Below are 20,619 nucleotides of genomic sequence, written 5' to 3'. Positions count from 1 at the left end.
TGAGGGGCCATGGGTGGCTGTGAGGGGCCATGAGGGACCATGAGGGGCACTGAAGGGCTGTGAGAGGCCATGAGGGGCTGTGAGGGGCCGTGAGGAGCCTCAGCCCTGACAGGACGGGTGTCCCACCATGTCCCCAGGGTTGGGCAGCCGTGAGGGGCCACAATCTGATGTGGTGGCAAAGCAGGCTTGAGGCACCTCTGGGACAGGATGAGACCCTTCCCCAGCTCCAAACCACACCAAATCCACTATTAATGGGACTTTCCATCTGTATTTCAACTTGAAATAGACCATATAGTTTAATCCCAGTGAGAGAAGTAGGGAATTCTCCCAGTGAGCGACATCCAGCCATTGTTAATAATGTGTAGGATTTAAAAGTCTGAACAATGAAAAGTAATACTCATAAATAATAAAAAGAAAAAAATAAGAAGAAAGAAACCCCCAAATCCCAGCACCACATCAGAATGACAAACCTCATTTTTTCTTTATTATCACGAGGTTCATGAAAACAAATCCTGTTTACCTCTCCACCTCACACCTCCCTAGAAATCCCTGGGTTTCAAACTACTGGAGACAACAGTCACCCTAAAAACTGATATACACAGATGGAATGATTTTCAAAAGTCTTAATTGGATTCACCCTTTATTGGGAATCACCACAAAGGAATTATCCCCCTCATTTCAATTGTTAAAAGAGGACCCAGCTCTCTCTTCCCCATGGCAGCTGACAAACTGCCCAAAAGGCTTTAGAGATGGGAAGTGATAAATCAATACGTTCTTTGCCACGTGTCGAAACCCAGATTTGCCTTTGTGGCTGTTTGTGATTCTCTTGTACTGTCAACGGACCATTTCTTTGCCAGGTATAAACCCACGAGGGTTGAAGCCTGATGACATTTGGCAGACATATGTAACACACATTACGAGCTTTGGACTTGTAAATGTGTCCATGTTTTTATTGATACCTTTTCCAGATTCATGGTAGCAACAGCACACGAGGCTGAGAAATCAAGAGATGCTTCAGCACCATGGGTGTCCCTCAAGAGATAAAAACAGACAATGGATGTGCATATGCATCTCATAAAACACGAGAATTCTTCCATGCTCGGGGTATCAAACACGTCACAGGTCTTGCCCATTCCCCAGTTGTAGGTACATCTAGTATTAACACTACTTTTGTTACTGATTTACCACCTGTGTGCTTCACATGGATTCGAACATGTACCTCTTTACCTTGTGCTAAATTTTCTATGCCAATGCATTTAATACACGTACACTCAGAGAATGCAAGAAAATTGACTGCTGGTAGATCTGCGGTGGGTTTTCGGCCAGTTTTGGTGATTTTAATTCAAACCGGGCGATTTTAGGACCGCGCGTCCCCTTGGCCCCGCCCCTTTCCCCTCATGATTCCCGCCCTGTCCCTGACCCCGCCCCTTTCCCCTCATGATTCCCGCCCTGTCCCTGACCCCGCCCCTTTCCCCTCCCAGTCCCCGCCCTTTCCTTGGCCCCGCCCTCCCAGTCCGGGGCCGGGCCCGGGGGAGGAGGAGGGAGGGAGGAAGAGGCGCAGCGGCCGCAGGAGCGGGAGGAGAAGACGAGCGGAGGGAGCGGCGGCTCCAGCGCTGCCTGGGAGATTTTCGGCCCATTTTGGCGATTTTATGTCAAACCGGGCCCTTTTAGGACCGCGCGTCCCTTTGGCCACGCCCATTCCCCTCACGATTCCCGCCCTGTCTCCGGCCCCGCCCTTTTCCCCTCCCAGTTCCCGCCCTTTCTCTGGCCCCGCCCATTCCATTATTTCCCCGCCCTTTCATTGGCCCGCCCCTTTCCCATTTAGTCCCGCCCATCTACTGGCGCTTCCCCTCGGCGCATGCGCACATCACCCGGAAGTAGCTTCTACTGGGCGCCGCCATCTTTTCTCCCGGTCTCCCGGCCCGGTTCCAGCATGTCCGAGACCTACGGTGGGGCAATGGGGGATCTGTAGGGGATCTATAGGGGATTTATAGGGGTCTGTAGGGCTCGGGGGGAGCTGGGGGGTCTCTTCAGGGGATTTGGAGGTGTCTATATGGGATTTGGCGCGGTCTATAGGGGATTTAGGGCGCTCTGGGGGTCCCTAAAGGGGGTTTGGGGGTCCATAGGGGCTCTATAGGGGGCTGGGGGATCTATAGAGGGGCCCTAAAGGGGGTCCGGGAGTCCCTAAATGGGGTCTGGGGGTCCCTATAGGGGATTTGGGTGGACTTTGGGGAGATTTGGGGCCGTCTATAGGGGATCTTTAGGGGTCTGGGGGTCCCTATGGGGGATTTGGGGGATCTGGGGGGTCTCTATAGGGGATCTGTGGGGTCTATAGGGGATCTATAGGGGATTCAGGGGGTCTGGAGTCTCTATAGGGGATCTGGGGGTTCCTATGGGGGGGTTTTGGAGGGTCTGGGGGTCCCTAAAAGGGCTTTGGGGGTCCCTATAGGGGATTTAGGGGGTCTATGAGGGATCTGGGGGGGTCTCAGGGTCTCTATAGGGGAATTTTGGGGCCCTTCAAGGTAATTTTTGGCAATTTCAGGTCCCAAATTTGGGAATTTTGGGCACCTCCAGAAGGGATTTTTTGGGAGTTTTGGGCTCCAAACTTTGACATTTTGGGTCCAAACTTTGAAATTTTGGGTTCCAAACTTTGAATTTTTGGGGCAAATCCCAAAGAAAGGAAATTTTGGGGAATTTTCGATGAAATTTTGGGATTTTCTAAATTTTTTTTTCCAGATTTTCTCTTCAAGTTCCTGGTGATCGGCAGCGCCGGCACCGGCAAGTCCTGCCTCCTGCACCACTTCATCGAGAGCAAATGTAGGAAATTTTGGGAATTTTTTGGGGAATTTTGGGGATTTTGGGAATTCTGGGGGGTTGGGGGATTTTTGGGAATTTTTTGGGATTTTTTGGGGGATTTTTTTGGGGATTTTGGGGGGATTTTTTTGTGATTTTTTTTGGATTTTTTGGGGTGTTTTCTGTTGGTCTTTGGGGGAATATTTTGGGAATTTGGGGGGATTTTTGGGAATTTTGGGGGGTTGGGGGATTTTTGGGAAATTTTGAGGAATTTTTTTGTGATTTTTTTTTTTTGTGATTTTTTGGTGATTTTTTTGGCCATTTTTGGGTCATTTTTGGCCATTTTTGGGTCTTTTTTGTGCCATTTTTGACCCATTTTTTGAGTCATTTTTGGGCCATTTTTGGGCTATTTTTGGACAATTTTTGGGTCATTTTTAGACCTTTTTTTTGATAATTTTTGGACCTTTTTTTGATAATTTTTGGGGCATTTTTTTGGCCATTTTTGGGTCATTTTTGGACAATTTTTGGGTCATTTTTGGACAATTTTTGGGTAATTTTTGGGCCATTTTTTGGGTAATTTTTGGACCTTTTTTTTTATAATTTTTGGGGCATTTTTTGGGCTTTTTTTGGACCATTTTTGGGTCATTTTTTGGACCATTTTTGAATCATTTTTGGGCCAATTTTTCATTCATTTTTGTGCCAATTTTCGGGTCATTTTTGGGCCATTTTTGAGGTAATTTTTGGGTCATTTTTTGCGTCATTTTTGGGCCAATTTTTGGGTCATTTTCAGGTCAATTTTGGGCCATTTTTGGGCCATTTTTGGGTCATTTTTGGGCTATTTTTGAGTCATTTTGGGGCCATTTTTGGGCCATTTTTGGACCATTTTATGGCCATTTTGAGCCATTTTTGGGCCATTTTTACGCCATTTTTGGGTCATTTTTAGACCATTTTTGGGGTAATTTTGGGGCCATTTTTGGGCCATTTTTGGGTAATTTTTGGACCATTTTTGGTCATTTTTGGGCAATTTTGGGCCATTTATTGTGTAATTTTTGGGTCATTTTTTGGACATTTTTTGGGCCATTTTTGAGTCATTTTTGGGTCATTTTTTGGGTCATTTTTGGGCCATTTTTCGGTCATTTTTGGACAATTTTTGGGTCATTTTTGGACAATTTTTGGGTAATTTTTGGGCCATTTTTTGGGTAATTTTGGACCTTTTTTTTTAAATAATTTTTGGGGCATTTTTTGGGCTTTTTTTGGACCATTTTTGGGTCATTTTTTGACCATTTTTGAATCATTTTTGGGCCAATTTTTCATTCATTTTTGTGCCAATTTTCGGGTCATTTTTGGGCCATTTTTGAGGTAATTTTTGGGTCATTTTTTGCGTCATTTTTTGCGTCATTTTTGGGCCAATTTTTGGGTCATTTTCAGGTCAATTTTGGGCCATTTTTGGGTCATTTTTGGGCTATTTTTGAGTCATTTTGGGGCCATTTTTGGGCCATTTTTGGACCATTTTATGGCCATTTTGAGCCATTTTTGGGCCATTTTTACGCCATTTTTGGGTCATTTTTAGACCATTTTTGGGGTAATTTTTGGGCCATTTTTGGGTAATTTTTGGACCATTTTGGGTCATTTTTTGGCCATTTTTGGGCCATTTTTGGGCCATTTTTGGCCATTTTTGGGCCATTTTTGGGTCAATTTTTTGTCATATTTGGGCCATTTTTGGGCCATTTTGTGTCATTTTTGGGCCATTTTTGGGCCATTTTTGAGACATTTTTTGAGTCATTTTTGGTCCATTTTTGGGTCATTTTTGGGTCATTTTTTGGGTCATTTTTGGGCCATTTTTGAGTCATTTTTGGGTCATTTTTTGGGTCATTTTTGGGCCATTTTTCGGTCATTTTTGAGCCACTTTTGGGTCATTTTGGGACCATTTTTGGGCCATTTATTGGGTCATTTTTTGGGTCATTTTTGGGCCATTTTTCGGTCATTTTTTGGCCATTTTTGGACCATTTTTGGACCATTTTTGGGGGGTTTTTTGACCATTTTTGGGCCATTTTTGGATCATTTTTAGGCCATTTTTGGGTCATTTTTGGGCTATTTTAGGACCATTTTTAGGCTATTTTTTGGGCCATTTTTGGGCCACTTATTGGGTCATTTTTGGATCATTTTTGGACCATTTTTTGGACCATTTTTTGGACCATTTTTTTGGGGTTTTTTTTGACCATTTTTGGGCCATTTATTGGGTCATTTTTTGAACCATTTTCCATCATTTCAGGCCCATTTCTCCTCCATTTTGAGTCACTTTTTTATCATTTTTCCTCCTTTCCGAGCCCTTTTTCCCCCCAATCCCCCCGAATTCCCATTTTTTCCCATTTTTCCCATTTTGTTCCCATTTCCCCAGTCAAACAGGACTCCAACCACACCATTGGGGTGGAATTTGGCTCCAAGGTGGTCAACGTGGGCGGGAAAACGGTCAAACTGCAGATCTGGGACACGGCGGGCCAGGAGCGATTCAGGTAATGAATTTTTTTCTATTTTTTTTCCACTTTTTCCTAATTTTTCCTGCTTTTTCCTGCTTTTTCTCACTTATCCCCCTTTTTTCCTGATTTTTCCCCTTTTTTTTTCTGATTTATTCCTTGTTTTTCCTGATTTATTCCTTGATTTTTCCCCTTTTTCACGATTTTTTTTTGGGTTTTTTTCCCTCTTTTTTCATGATTTTTTTCTTTGTTTTTTCCTTTTTTCCCCCTGATTTTCCTTTTTTTTTTCCCTGATTTTTTCCCTGTTTATTTCCCTTTTTTCCTGATTTTTTTCCTTGTTTTTTTTCCCTTTTTCCTGATTTTTTTCCCTTTTTCCTGATTTTTCCTTCTTTTTTTTTTTCTTTTTTTCCTTGATTTTCCCCCTTTTTTCCCAATTTTTTTCTTTCTTTTTTTCCCTTTTTCCCCCAATTTTTTTCTTTTTTTTTTTTTCTTTTTCCCTGTATTTTTTCCTTTTTTTCCTGATTTTTTTCCTTGTTTTTCCCCTTTTTTCCCCATTTTTTTCATTGTTTTTTCCCCCGTTTTTCCCTGATTTTTCCTTTTTTTTTTCCTGATTTTTTCCCTGTTTATTTCCCTTTTTCCCTGATTTTTTTCCTTGTTTTTCCCTGATTTTTTCCTTTTTTTTCCTTGATTTTTCCCTTTTTTTTTCTGATTTTTCCCTGATTTTTTTTCCTTTTTTTCCCAATTTTTTTTTCTTTTTTTCCCTTTTTTTCTGCATTTTTTCCCTGGTTTTTTTTCCCTTTTTTCCTTGGTTTTTTTTTTCCCTTTTTTCCCTGTTTTTTTTCCCTTTTTTCCCTGTTTTTTTTCCCTTTTTTCCTTGTTTTTGTCCTTGTTTTTTCCCCCATTTTCCCCAATTTTTTTCTTTGGTTTTTTTCAATTTTTTCCTGATTTTTTCCCTTAATTTTTTCCCTTTTTTTTCTGATTTTCCCCTGATTTTTTTTCCTTTTTTCCCCAATTTTTTTTTCTTTTTTTTTCCTTTTTTCCTTGGTTTTTTTTCCCTTTTTTCCTTGTTTTTGTCCTTGTTTTTTCCCCCATTTTCCCCAATTTTTTTCCCTGTTTTTTTCCTGACTTTTCCTTGATTTTTCCCCAATTTTTTTGGTTTTTTTTCTTTTTTCCCCTGATTTTTCCTTTTTTTTCCTAATTTTTCCCTGTTTATTTCCCTTTTTTTCCTGTTTTTTTCTTTGTTTTTTTTTTTCTTGTATTTTTTTCCTTGTTTTTTCCTGATTTTTTTCCTTGTTTTTCCCTGATTTTTTCCTTTTTTTTCCTTGATTTTTCCCCTTTTTTTTCTGATTTTTCCCTGATTTTTTTTCCTTTTTTTCCCAATTTTTTCCTTTTTTTACCCCTTTTTTCCTTGGGGTTTTTTTTTTCCCTTTTTTCCCTGTTTTTTTTTTCCCCTTTTTCCTTGTTTTTGTCCTTGTTTTTTCCCCCATTTTCCCCAATTTTTTTCTTTGGTTTTTTTCCATTTTTTCCTGATTTTTTTCCCTTAAATTTTCCCCTTTTTTTTCTGATTTTTCCCTGATTTTTTTTCCTTTTTTCCCAATTTTTTTTCTTTTTTTTTCCCCAATTTTTTTTCTTTTTTTTCTCCTTTTTTCCTTGTTTTTTTTTTCCCCTTTTTTCCCTGTTTTTTTTCTTTGTTTTTTTCCTGATTTTTTCTTTGTTTTTTTATCTTTTTTTTTCCTTATTTTTTCTTGGTTTTCCCTCTTTTTTTTCTGACTTTTTCCTTGGTTTTTTTCCCTTTTTTCCTGATTTTTTTCCTTGTTTTTCCCTGATTTTTTTCCTTTTTTTTCCTTGATTTTTCCCCTTTTTTTTCTGATTTTTCCCTGATTTTTTTTCCTTTTTTTCCCAATTTTTTCCTTTTTTTCCCCCTTTTTTCCTTCGGGTTTTTTTTTCCCTTTTTTCCCTGTTTTTTTTTTTCCCTTTTTTCCTTTTTTTTATCTTTGTTTTTTCCCCCATTTTCCCCATTTTTTTCCTTTGGTTTTTTTCCATTTTTTCCTGATTTTTTTCCCCTTGATTTTTCCCCAATTTTTTTGTTTTTTTTTTTTCTTTTTTCCCCTGATTTTTCTTTTTTTTTCCTGATTTTTTCCCTGTTTTTTTCCCCTTTTCCCCTGATTTTTTTCCTTGTTTTTCCCCTTTTTTCCCGATTTTTTCCTTGGTTTTTTTTCCTGATTTTTTTCCTTGGTTTTTCCCCTTTTTCCCCCAGATTTTTTCCTTGTTTTTTCCCCCATTTTCCCCAATTTTTTTCTTTGGTTTTTTTCCATTTTTTCCTGATTTTTTCCCTTAATTTTTCCCCTTTTTTTTCTGATTTTTCCCTGATTTTTTTTTCCTTTTTTTCCCAATTTTTTCTTCTTTTTTTCCCCCTTTTTTCTGCATTTTTTCCTTTTTTCCCCCTTTTTTCCTTGGGTTTTTTTTTCCCTTTTTTCCTTGTTTTTGTCCTTGTTTTTTCCCTCATTTTCCCCAATTTTTTTCCCTGTTTTTTTCCATTTTTTCCTGACTTTTCCTTGATTTTTCCCCAATTTTTTTGTTTTTTTTTTCTTTTTTCCCCTGATTTTTCCTTTTTTTTCCTAATTTTTCCCTGTTTATTTCCCTTTTTTTCCTGTTTTTTTCTTTGTTTTTTTTTCCCTTGTATTTTTTTCCCTTTTTTCCCAATTTTTTTCCTTGTTTTTCCCTGATTTTTTCCTTTTTTTTCCTTGATTTTTCCCCTTTTTTTTCTGATTTTTCCCTGATTTTTTTTCCTTTTTTTCCCAATTTTTTCCTTTTTTTCCCCCTTTTTTCCTTCGGGTTTTTTTTTCCCTTTTTTCCCTGTTTTTTTTTTCCCTTTTTTCCTTGTTTTTGTCCCTGTTTTTTCCCCCATTTTCCCCAATTTTTTTCTTTGTTTATTTTTCCATTTTTTCCTGATTTTTTCCCTTAATTTTTCCCCTTTTTTTTCTGATTTTTCCCTGATTTTTTTTCCTTATTTTTCCCAATTTTTTTTTCTTTTTTTCCCCTTTTTTCTGCATTTTTTCCTTTTTTTTCCCTGTTTTTTTTCCCTTTTTTCCTCGTTTTTGTCCTTGTTTTTTCCCCCATTTTCCCCAATTTTTTTCTTTGGTTTTTTTCCATTTTTTCCTGATTTTTTTCCCTTAAATTTTCCCCTTTTTTTTCTGATTTTTCCCTGATTTTTTTTTCCTTTTTTCCCAATTTTTTTTCTTTTTTTTTCCCCAATTTTTTTTCTTTTTTTTCTCCTTTTTTCCTTATTTTTTTTTTCCCTTTTTTCCCTGTTTTTCTCTTTGTTTTTTTCCTGATTTTTTCTTTGTTTTTTTATCTTTTTTTTCCTTATTTTTTCTTGGTTTTCACTCTTTTTTTTCTGACTTTTTCCTTGGTTTTTTTCCCTTTTTTCCTGATTTTTTTCCTTGTTTTTCCCTGATTTTTTTCCTTTTTTTTCCTTGATTTTTCCCCTTTTTTTCCTGATTTTTCCCTGATTTTTTTTCCTTTTTTTCCCAATTTTTTTCTTTTTTTTTCCCCAATTTTTTTTCTTATTTTTCCCCCTTTTTTCCTGTTTTTTTTTCCCTTTTTTCCTTGTTTTTATCCTTGTTTTTTCCCCCACTTTCCCCATTTTTTTTCTTTGGTTTTTTTCCATTTTTTCCTGATTTTTTCCCTTAATTTTTCCCCAATTTTTTTGGTTTTTTTTCTTTTTTCCCCTGATTTTTCTTTTTTTTTCCTGATTTTTTCCCTGTTTTTTTCCCCTTTTCCCCTGATTTTTTTCCTTGGTTTTTCCCCTTTTTCCCCCAGATTTTTTCCTTGTTTTTTCCCCCATTTTCCCCAATTTTTTTCTTTGGTTTTTTTCCATTTTTTCCTGATTTTTTTCCCTTAAATTTTCCCCTTTTTTTTCTGATTTTTCCCTGATTTTTTTTCCTTTTTTCCCAATTTTTTTTCTTTTTTTTTCCCCAATTTTTTTTCTTTTTTTTCTCCTTTTTTCCTTGGTTTTTTTTTCCCTTTTTTCCCTGTTTTTTTCTTTGTTTTTTTCCTGATTTTTTCTTTGTTTTTTTATCTTTTTTTTCCTTATTTTTTCTTGGTTTTCCCTCTTTTTTTTCTGATTTTTTCCTTGTTTTTTTCCCTTTTTTCCTGATTTTTTTCCCTTAATTTTTCCCCAATTTTTTTGGTTTTTTTTCTTTTTTCCCCTGATTTTTCTTTTTTTTTCCTGATTTTTTCCCTGTTTTTTTCCCCTTTTCCCCTGATTTTTTTCCTTGGTTTTTCCCCTTTTTCCCCCAGATTTTTTCCTTGTTTTTTCCCCCATTTTCCCCAATTTTTTTCTTTGGTTTTTTTCCATTTTTTCCTGATTTTTTCCCTTAATTTTTCCCCTTTTTTTTCTGATTTTTCCCTGATTTTTTTTTCCTTTTTTTCCCAATTTTTTCTTCTTTTTTTTTCCCCTTTTTTCTGCAATTTTTTCCTTTTTTCCCCCATTTTTCCTGATTTATTCCTTGTTTTTCCCAGATTTTTTTCCCTTTTTTCCCTTTTTTTTTTCTTTTTTTTCCCCCTTTTTTCCTCGTTTTATTCCCTTGTTTTCTTTGATTTTTTCCCCGATTTTTTTCTTTATTTTTTCCTTATTTCTCCTGATTTTTTCCTTTTTTTTCCTTGATCTTTCCCCTTTTAATTTCCTGATTTTTCCCTAGTTTTTTTCCCCTTTTTCCTGATTTTTCCTTGATTTTTTTTCCTTTTTTTTCCTTTTTTTCTTTTTTTTTCATTTTCCTTGTTTTTCTCCTTTTCCCCCCTGATTTTTTTCTTTCTTTTTCCCCTTTTTCCCCCAAATTTTTTCCTTTTTTTTCCCCCCTTTTCCCTGATTTTTCCCCCTTTTTCCTGATTTTTTCTTGGTTTTTTTTTTTTCGCTTTTTCCCCCTATTTTTTTCTGGATTTTTCCCCTTTTTTCCCGGATTTTTCCTTGGTTTTTTCCCCTTTTTTTCCTGATTTTTCCCTTGATTTTTCCCCTTTTTCCCCATTTTTTCTTTGGCTTTTTTCCCCCCAGATTTTTTCTCTTTTTCCTGATTTTTCCCTTGATTTTTCCCCTTTTTTCCCCCTGATTTTTTTCTTTGTTTTTCCTTTTTTCCCCCCAATTTTTTCCCTTTTTCTTTATTTTTTCTTTGTTTTTTCCTTGTTTTTTTCCCTTTCTTTTCCCCTGATTTTTCCCTGTTTTTTCCCCTTTTTTTCCTGATTTTTTTTTTGGATTTTCCCTGATTTTTTTCTTGGTTTTGTCCATTTTTTCCCAGATTTTTTTATACTTTTTTCCTGATTTTTTCCTGGTTTTTTCCTTTTGTTTCCTGATTTTTCCTTGATTTTCCCCCCTTTTTTTCCCCAATTTTTTCTTTGTTTTTCCCTGATTTTTTCCCTTTTTCCTGATTTTTTCTTTGTTTTTTTCTCTTTTTTTTCCCTTATTTTTTCCTTGGTTTTCCCTCTTTTTTTCTGATTTTTTCCTTGGTTTTTTTTCCTGATTTCCCCCCTTTTTTTCCCCAATTTTTTTTCGTTATTTTTCCCCTTTTTCCCCTGATTTTTTCTTTATTTTTTTCCCTTTTTATCGCCAGATTTTTTCCCTTTTTTTCCTGATTTTTTCCTTGTTTTTTTTCCCCTTTTTCCCTGATTTTTTCCTTGTTTTTTCCCCTTTTTTCCTGATTTTTTCCTTGTTTTTTTTTTCCTTTTTTCCTGATTTTTTTCCTTGTTTTTTCCCCCTTTTTCCCTTTTTTTTTTTTTTTCCTTTTTTTGTCCCAATTATTTTCTTTGATTTTTTCCCTTTTTTCCCCAGATTTTTCCCTTTTTCCTGTTTTTTTTTCCTTGTTTTTTTTTCCTGATTTTTCCGCTGGTTTTCCCCGATTTTTTTCTTTGTTTTGTCCATTTTTTCCCAGATTTTTTTTTTCCTTTTTCCTGATTTTTTTCCTGATTTTTTCTTTGTTTTTTTCCCAGATTTTTTCCTTGTTTTTTCCCTGTTTTTCCCCCTTTTTCCTGATTTTTCCTTGGTTTTCCCCCGATTTTTTCTTTGTTTTTTCCCTTTTTTTCACCAAGATTTCTTCCCTTTTTCCTGATTTTTTCCTTATTTCTTTTCCCTTTTGTACCTGATTTTTATCTTTGTTTTTTCCCTTTTTTTTCCCCCTTTTTTCTGCTTTTTCCTCAACATTTTCCCATATTTTTTTCATTATTTCTCCCATTTTTTCCCCCTTTTTTCCCTCCTCCTTTCCTCATTTTTTCCATATTTTCCCCTGGTTTTTTCTTATTTTTTCCTTATTTTTTTCCTCTTTTTTCCTGCTTTTTCCTCTTTTTTTCCCCCATTTTTCCACATTTTTTCTTCGTTTTTTCGATATATTTTCCCCTATTTTTTCCTTATCTTTTCCTCTTTTCCCCTCAACATTTTCCACTTTTTTTTCATTATTTCTTCCATTTTTTCCCCTTTTTTTCCCCCTTTTTTTCCCCTTTTTTCCTCCGTCTTTCCCCATTCTTTCCTCATTTTTTCCATATTTTTCCCTGGTTTTTCCTTATTTTTTTCCTTATTTTTTTCCCTCTTTTTTCCTTATTTTTTCCTCTTTTTTCCTCAACATTTTCCCACATTTTTTCAAGATTTCTCCCATTTTTTCCCCCCTTTTCCCCCCCCTTTTTTTTCTCCTCCTTTCCTCATTTTTTCCATATTTTTCCCTGGTTTTCCCTTATTTTTTTCCCTTATTTTTTCCTCTTTTTTTCCTTTTTTTTTCCTCTTTTTTTCCTTTTTTTTTCCTACATTTTCCTCAACATTTTCCCATATTTTTTCATTATTTCTCCCTTTTTTCCCCCTTTTTTTCCTCTTTCTTTCCTCATTTTATCCCTGGTTTTTCCCCTGTTTTTTCCTTATTTTTTTTCCTCTTTTTTCCTGCTTTTTCCTCAACACTTTCCCATATTTTCTTCATTATTTCTCCCTTTTTTCCCCCACTTTTTCCCTCTTTCTTTCCTCATTTTCTCCTTTTTTTTTCCATATTTTCCCCTTTTTTTTCCATATTTTCCCCTGTTTTTTCCTTATTTTTTCCTTTTTTTTCCTCAACACTTTTCCATATTTTTTCATTATTTCTCCCATTTTTTCCCCACTTTTTTCCTCCTTCTTTCCTCATTTTCTCCTTTTTTTTTTCCATAATTTTCCCTGGTTTTTCCTTATTTTTCCCTTTTTTTCCCTCCTTTTTCCTCAACATTTTCCCATATTTTTTTCATTATTTCTCCCAATTTTTCCCCTTTTTTCCCCCCTTTTTTCCTCCTCCTCCTTTCCTCATTTTTTCCTCTTTTTCCATATTTTTCCCTGATTTTTTCCTTATTTTTTTTCTTATTTTTTCCTCTTTTTTCCCTCAACATTTTCCCATATTTTTTCCATTATTTCTCCCATTTTTCCCCTGTTTCTTCCTTATTTTTTCCTATTTTTTCCTACATTTTCCTCATCATTTTCCCATATTTTTTTTCATTATTTCTCCCATTTTTCCCCCATTTTTCCCGCCGTTTCCCCTGACTCTCGCCCCCCTTCCCCAATTAACAGCCAATTGTCAATCCCCGTTATTGATCCCCGATTAAAACCCGCATTTCCTGCCTTGGCCTTTGGGAATTCCATTATTCCATTGGTTTGTTTTCCCGGTTTCCGTGTCCAGGTCGGTGACGCGCAGTTACTACCGAGGGGCCGCGGGGGCGCTGCTCGTCTATGACATCACCAGGTGCGTCCGTGACGTCACAAGCAATGGCGCCACCCCATTGGCTGGGCGGGGGACGGGAAGAGGCGGGGCTGTGATGTCATTAAACAGAGCTGTGACGTCACCAGGTGGGTCTGTGATGTCATCAGTGGCTGCGTGACATCACTGGGTGCCTCAGTGACATCACCAGCCCTGTCTGTGACATCATCAGAGGGGTGTGTGATGTCACCGGGTGGGTCTGTGATGTCATCAGTGGAGGTGTGACATGGCAAGTTGAGCCTATGATGTCATCGATGGCTGCGTGACATCACTGGCTGTCTCTGTGACATCATCAATTGGTGTGTGATGTCACCGACACTGTGACATCATCATTGTGCCTGTGACATCATCAGGCAAGTGTGTGATGTCATCACCTGAGTTCGTGATGTCATCAGTTGGGTTTGTGACATCATTGTTGGGTCTGTGACATCATCGTTGGGGCTTGATGTCATTAGGCCGGTGTGTGACGTCACCATCTGGTTTGTGACATCTTCAGTGTTCTGTGACATCATCATTTGGTCTGTGACATCGTCGGGCGGGTGTGTGACATCATCAGGCAGGTGTGTGATGTCACCAGCTGGGTTTGTGACATCATCATTGTGCCTATGACATCATCAGGCGGGTGTGTGATGTCATCAGCTGAGTTTGTGACATCGCCAGGTGGGTCTATAACATCACCGATGTCTCTATGACATCACTAATTGTGTCTGTGACATCATCATTGGGTCTATGACATCATCAGCCAGGTGTTGGCATCACCAGCCGAGTCTGTGACATCATAGTTGGATCTGTGACATCATTGGGCAGTTGTGTGACATCACCAATTTGGTTTGTGACATCATCATTGTGCCTGTGACATCATTGGGCAGGTTTGGGATGTCACCAGTTGAGTTTGTGACATTATCATTGTGCCTGTGACATCATCAGGCAGGTGTGTGACGTCATCAGCTGGGTTTGTGACCTCACCAGGTGTGCCAGTGACATCACTGATGGCTGTGTGACATCACTGGGTGTCTCTGTGACATCACCAACTGTGTGTGACATCATAGTTGGGTCTATGATGTCATCAGTTGAGACTGTGGTGTCATAATTTGGGTCTGTCACATCGTTGGACAAGTGTGTGATGTCACCAGCTGGGTTTGTGACGTCATCATTGGGTCTGTGTCATCATCATTGTGCCTGTGATGTCATCAGGCAGGTGTGTGACGTCACCAGGTGGGTTTGTGATGTCACTGCATCGATTGATGACGTCACCGCGAGGATTTTATTGCCTTTTGGGGCTTTTTTTTTTTTTTTGGTGGTTTTTTTTTTGGTTTTTTTTCCCCCCGTTTTTTGTGTTTCTGTGGATCCCAATCCCCAATTCCCGCTGGGAATCCTCCGGGGGCCGAGTGTGACGTCACCGTGTGGATTTATGACGTCACTGGGTGAATTTGGGACTTTTCCTCGCCTTTTTTTCAATTTTTTTCCTCTTTTTTTCCCATTTCTGGATTTTCCATTGATCCCAATCCCAAATTTCCCAGAATTCCAGCCAGGAGAGCTCCAGTGCTCTGGCCCAGTGACCGACTGTGACGTCACTGTGTGAATTGATGACGTCACCGTGTGAATTGATGACTTTTTTTCTTTTTTTTCCCCTTTTTTTCCCCTTTTTTTTTTATTTTTTTCCCCCATTTTTTGTTGTTTTCCATGGATCCCGATCCCAAAATTCCCAGAATTCCCACCAGGACACCAACAACCCTCATTGGCTGAGCTGTGATGTCACCCCGTGAATTGATGACGTCACCGTGTGAATTTACAACATTTTTTTTTCATTATTTTGGGGTTTTTCCCCTCTTTTTTTTTTCCTTTTTTTTGGGGCTTTTCCTGATCCTGAAATTCCTGGGAATTTCCTGGCTGAGTGTGACGTCACCGTGTGAAAATTATGTGAATTTACGACGTCACCGCGCGAATTTCCGACATTTCTGGGTCTATTTCGGTCATTTTTTCACCTTTTTTCTCCCTTTTTTTTTTGTTTTTTCCCCATTCCTGGTGCTTTTCCATGGATCTTGACGTCAAAATTTCGAGGAATTCCAGTCAGGAGAATTAATTTCTCCATTATTACATCAATGTGTCAATTTACGACGTCATCGCGCGAATTTCCGACATTTCTGGGTCTGTTTTGGTCATTTTTTCACCTTTTTTCTCCCTTTTTTTTTTGTTTTTTCCCCATTCCTGGTGCTTTTCCATGGATTTTGACCCCGGAATTTTGTGAATTCCATCCAGGAGAATTAATTCATTGATTATGATGATGTTGTGTGAATCTGTGACGTCACCGCGCGAATTTCCGACATTTCTGGGTCTATTTCCGTCATTTTTTCACCTTTTTTTCCCTTTTTTTTTTGTTTTTTTTCCCCATTCCTGGGTTTTTTCCATGGATTTGGACCCCGAAATTTTGTGAATTCCATCCAGGAGAATTAATTCATTGATTATGATGATGTTGTGTGAATTTACGACGTCACCGCGCGAATTTCCGACATTTCTGGGTCTATTTCCGTCATTTTTTCACCTTTTTTCTCCCTTTTTTTTTTGTTTTTTCCCCAATTCCTGTTTTTTTTCCATGGATCCCAATCCTAAAATTTTGTGAATTCCATCCATTAGAATTAATTCCTCCATCATGACATCATTGTGTGAATCGATGACGTCACCGCGTGAATTTCCGACATTTCTGGGTCTATTTCCGTCATTTTTTCACCTTTTTTTTCCCTTTTTTTTTTGTTTTTTCCCCATTCCTGGTGCTTTTCCATGGATTTGAACCCCAGAAATCTGGGAATTCCATCCATTAGAATTAATTCCTCCATTATGACGACATTGTGTCAATCGATGACGTCACCGCGCGAATTTCCGACATTTCTGTGTCTATTTCGCTCATTTTTTCACCTTTTTTTTCCCTTTTTTTTTTGTTTTTTCCCCATTCCTGGTTTTTTCCCATGGATTTTGACGCCGGAATTTTGGGAATTGCAGCGAGGAGAATTAATTCATTGATTATGATGATGTTGTGTGAATCGATGACGTCACCGCGCGAATTTCCGACATTTCTGGGTCTATTTCCGTCATTTTTTCACCTTTTTTCTCCCTTTTTTTTTTGTTTTTTCCCCATTCCTGGTGCTTTCCCATGGATTTGGGTGCTGGAATTCTGGGAATTCCATCCATTAGACTTAATCCCTCCATTATGACAAAATCATGGGAATTTACGATGTCACGGCGCGAATTTCCGACATTTCTGGGTCTATTTCCGTCATTTTTTCACCTTTTTTTTCCCTTTTTTTTTTGTTTTTTCCCCATTCCTGTTTTTTTTCCATGGATTTGGACCCCGAAATTTTGTGAATTCCATCCAGGAGAATTAATCCCTCCATCATGACATCATTGTGTGAATCGATGACGTCACCGCGCGAATTTCCGACATTTCTGGGTCTATTTCCGTCATTTTTTCACCTTTTTTTTCCCTTTTTTTTTTGTTTTTTTCCCCATTCCTGTTTTTTTTCCATGGATCCCAATCCTAAAATTTTGGGAATTCCATCCAGGCGAATTAATTCCTCCATTATGACAAAATCATGCGAATTTACGACGTCACCGCGCGAATTTCCGACATTTCTGGGTCAATTTTGGTCATTTTTTCACCTTTTTTTTCCCTTTTTTTTTTGTTTTTTTCCCAATCCTGTTTTTTTTCCATGGATTTGGACCCCAAAATTTTGGGAATTTCAGCCAGGAGAATTAATTCATTGATTAGGACGACGTTGTGTGAATTTACGACGTCACCGCGCGAATTTCCGACATTTCTGGGTCTATTTTTGTCATTTTTTCACCTTTTTTCTCCGTTTTTTTTTTTTGTTTTTTCCCCATTCCTGGTGCTTTCCCATGGATTTGGCCCCCAAAATTTTGGCAATTCCATCCATTAGAATGAATTCCTCCATTATGACATCATTGTGTGAATCTGACGTCACCGCGCGAATTTCCGACATTTCCGGGTCTATTTTGGTCATTTTTTCACTTTTTTTCTCCCTTTTTTTTTGTTTTTTCCCCATTCCTGGTGCTTTTCCATGGATTTTGACCCCGGAAATTTGTGAATTCCATCCAGAAGAATGAATTCCTCCATTATGACATCATTGTGCGAATCTATGACGTCGTTGCGTGAATTTCCGACATTTCTGGGTCTATTTCCGTCATTTTTTCACCTTTTTTTCTCCTTTTTTTTTTTGTTTTTTTCCCCATTCCTGGTGCTTTTCCATGGATCCCAATCCTAAAATTTCTGGCAATTCCATCCATTAGAATTAATCCCTCCATTATGACAAAATCATGTGAATTTACGACGTCACCGCGCGAATTTCCGACATTTCTGGGTCTATTTTGGTCATTTTTTCACCTTTTTTTTCCCTTTTTTTTTTTGTTTTTTCCCCATTCCTGGTGCTTTTCCATGGATTTTGACCCCGGGAAATTTTGGGAATTCCAGCCAGGAGAATTAATTCATTGATTATGATGATGTTGTGTGAATCGATGACATCGTTGTGCGAATTTCCGACATTTCTGGGTCTATTTCCGTCATTTTTTCACCTTTTTTTTCCCTTTTTTTTTTGTTTTTTCCCCATTCCTGGTGCTTTTCCATGGATCCCAAACCTAAAATTTTGGGAATTCCATCCATTAGAATGAATTCCTCCATTATGACAAAATCATGGGAATCGATGACGTCACCGCGCGAATTTCCGACATTTCTGGGTCTATTTCGGTCATTTTTTCACCTTTTTTCTCCCTTTTTTTTTTTGTTTTTTCCCCATTCCTGGTGCTTTCCCATGGATTTTGACCCTGGAAATTTTGGGAATTCCATCCATTAGAAATAATTCCTCCATTATGACATCATTGTTTCAATCGATGACGTCACTGCGCGAATTTCCGACATTTCTGGGTCTATTTCGGTCATTTTTTCACCTTTTTTTTCCCTTTTTTTTTTGTTTTTTCCCCATTCCTGTTTTTTTCCCATGGATTTCGACCCCGGAATTGTGGGAATGTCAGCCGCGAGACGTACAACGCGCTGGCGCAGTGGCTGACGGACGCGCGGACCTTGGCCAGCCCCAACATCGTCATCATCCTGTGCGGGAACAAGAAGGACCTGGAGGGGGAGAGGGAGGTCACCTTCCTGGAGGCCTCGAGATTCGCGCAGGAAAACGGTGAGAAATGGGGAATTGGGGGAAAAAATGGGGAATTTGGGGAAAAATGGGGGAAAATGGGGGAAAATGGGGGAAAAATGGGAAAAAATGGGGAAAAAATGGGTTAAAAACAGGGAAAAAATGGAAAGAAATGGGGGAGAAAAATGGGAAAAAATGGAAAAAATGAGGATATGGGGGAAAATGGGAAAAAACAGGGAAAAAAAGGGGAAAAACAGGAGAAAAAAGGATAAAAATGGGGAAAAAATGGAAAAAATGGGGGGAAAATGGGAAAAAACAGGGAGAAAAATGGGGAAAAAATGGGGGGAAATGAGGGAAAAAACTGGGGAAAAAATGAAAATAACCAGGGGAAAAAATGGGGAAAAATGGGGGAGAAAAATGAGAAATTGGGAAAAAAAACGGGGAAAAAATGGGTTAAAAACTGGGGAAAAAACAGGGGAAAAGATGAAAATAACCAGGGGGAAAAATGGTGAAAAAATGGGTAAAAAACAGGGGGAAAAATGGGAAAAAATGGGTAAAAACGAGGGAGGAATGGGAAAAATGGAGGAAAAAAATGGGGAAAAAATGGGAAAAAACGGAGAAAAAATAGGAAAAAAATGGGGGGAAATGGGAAAAAATGGGGAAGAAAAACAGGAAAAAATGGGGGAGAAAAACAGGAAAAAAATGGGAAAATTGGGAAAAATGGGGAGAAATGAGGAAAAATGGAAAAAAAATGGGAGAAAAATGGGTAAAAAACAGGGGGAAAAAAAGGGGGAAAAATGAGAATAACCAGGGGAAAAATGGGGGGAAATGGGGAAAAATGGAAAAAAATGAGGAAAAAATACGGAGAAAAAAAAAAGGGGAGAAAGATGGGAAAAAATGAGGAAAAAGAGTGAAAAATGGGGGAGAAAGATGGGGGAGAAAAATGGGGAAAAAAAGGGGAAATTGGGGAAAAATGTGAAAAAAGGGGGAAAAATGAGGAAAAAATGGAAAAAAGGAGTAAAAATGGGGGAGAAAAATGGGAAAATGGGAAATTGGGGGAAAAAATGGAAAAAAACAGGGGAAATGGGAAAAGATGAGAAAATGGGAAAATGGGGGAAATTGGGGTAAAAATGGGAAAAAATGGGGAAAAAAAGGGTTAAAAACGGCGAAATTGGAGGGGAAATGGGGAAAAATGGGGGGGGGGAAGGGAAAAAATGAGTAAAAAACGGGGAAAAAAAAGAGTGGAAAATGGGAAAAAAATGAGAAAAAAACCCGGGGAAAAATGGGTAAAAATTGGGGAAAAATGGGTAAAAAATGAAAATTATGGGGGAGAAAAATGGAAAAAAAACAGGGGGAAAAAGGGTAGAAAGGGGGAGAAAATGGAAAAAATGAGGGAGAAAAATGGGAAAATTGAAGTGGAAATTGGGGAGAAAATGGAAAAAAAAATGGGGGAGAAAAATGGGAAAAAAATGGGGGAGAAAAATGGGGAAAAAATGGGGGGAAATGAGGGAAAAAACTGGGGAAAAAATGAAAATAACCAGGGGAAAAAAATGGGAAAAAATGGGAAAAAAAATGGGGGAGAAAAATGAGAAATTGGGAAAAAAACGGGGAAAAAATGGGTTAAAAACTGGGGAAAAAAAAAGGGTAAAAAATTAAAATAACCAGGGGAAAAAATGGTGAAAAAATGGGTAAAAAACAGGGGGAAAAAATGGGAAAAAATGAAAATAACCAGGGGAAAAAATGGGGAAAAAACAGGGGAAAAAATGGGTAAAAACAGGGGAGGAAAGGGTAAAAATGGAGGAGAAAAATGGGAAAAAAATGGGGGAGAAATGGGGGAAAATGGGGGGAAAAACAGGTTAAAAACAAGGGAAAAATAGAAAAAAATGGGGGAGAAAAATGGGGAAAAAATGGGGGGAAATGAGGGAAAAAACTGGGAAAAAAATAGTAAAAAATTAAAATAACCAGGCGAAAAAATGGAATAAAAATGGGGGAGAAAAATGAGAAATTGGGAAAAAAATGGGGAAAAAAAAGGGTAAAAAACAGGGGGGAAAAAAGGGTAAAAATGGGGAGAAAATGGAAAAAAAATGGGAGAAAAAATGGGTAAAAATGGGGGAGAAAAATGGGAAAAAAATGTGAAAATTGGAGGGAAAAATGGGGGAAAATGGGGAAAAATGAGAATAACCAGGGGAAAAATGGGAGAAAAATAGGGAAAAAAAAGGGGGGAAAGAATGGGGAAAAAATGAAAATAATGAGGGAGAAAAATTGGGAAAAAAAATGGGGAAAATGGGTTAAAAACAAGGGAAAAATAGAAAAAAATGGGGGAGAAAAATGGGTAAAAAACAGGGGAAAAAAGGGGAGAAATGGGAAAAAAAAAGGGAAAAAATGGGGGGAAGAAATGGAAAAAAATTGGGAAAAAATGGGTAAAAAAACACAGGAAAAAAGGGGTAA

The 20,619-nt window shown here is 37.7% G+C and overlaps 1 protein-coding gene across 1 annotated transcript in view; it reads left to right on the top strand.

The window, feature by feature from the left end:
• Window positions 1-1,915: 1,915 nt before the first annotated feature.
• The window catches only part of LOC310918324 (ras-related protein Rab-4B), a gene marked incomplete at its 3' end in the record, with an annotated part of 28,879 nt that continues 10,175 nt past the window's right edge, over window positions 1,916-20,619 (top strand). Inside the window, exons 1-5 of the mRNA XM_083877178.1 lie at window positions 1,916-1,949; window positions 2,737-2,817; window positions 5,192-5,306; window positions 12,941-13,003; window positions 18,059-18,213. Of these exons, the coding sequence (XP_083733304.1) occupies window positions 1,934-1,949; window positions 2,737-2,817; window positions 5,192-5,306; window positions 12,941-13,003; window positions 18,059-18,213 (430 nt within the window). The 5' untranslated portion in view covers window positions 1,916-1,933. The remainder of the gene's footprint in view (window positions 1,950-2,736; window positions 2,818-5,191; window positions 5,307-12,940; window positions 13,004-18,058; window positions 18,214-20,619) is intronic.

Source organism: Zosterops lateralis (assembly GCF_965231275.1).
Source record: "Zosterops lateralis genome assembly, chromosome: 23".
NCBI classification, from domain to species: Eukaryota; Metazoa; Chordata; class Aves; order Passeriformes; family Zosteropidae; genus Zosterops; species Zosterops lateralis.
Note: the sequence above shows the minus strand (reverse complement) of the source record. Positions and strands in the feature narration are given on the sequence as shown.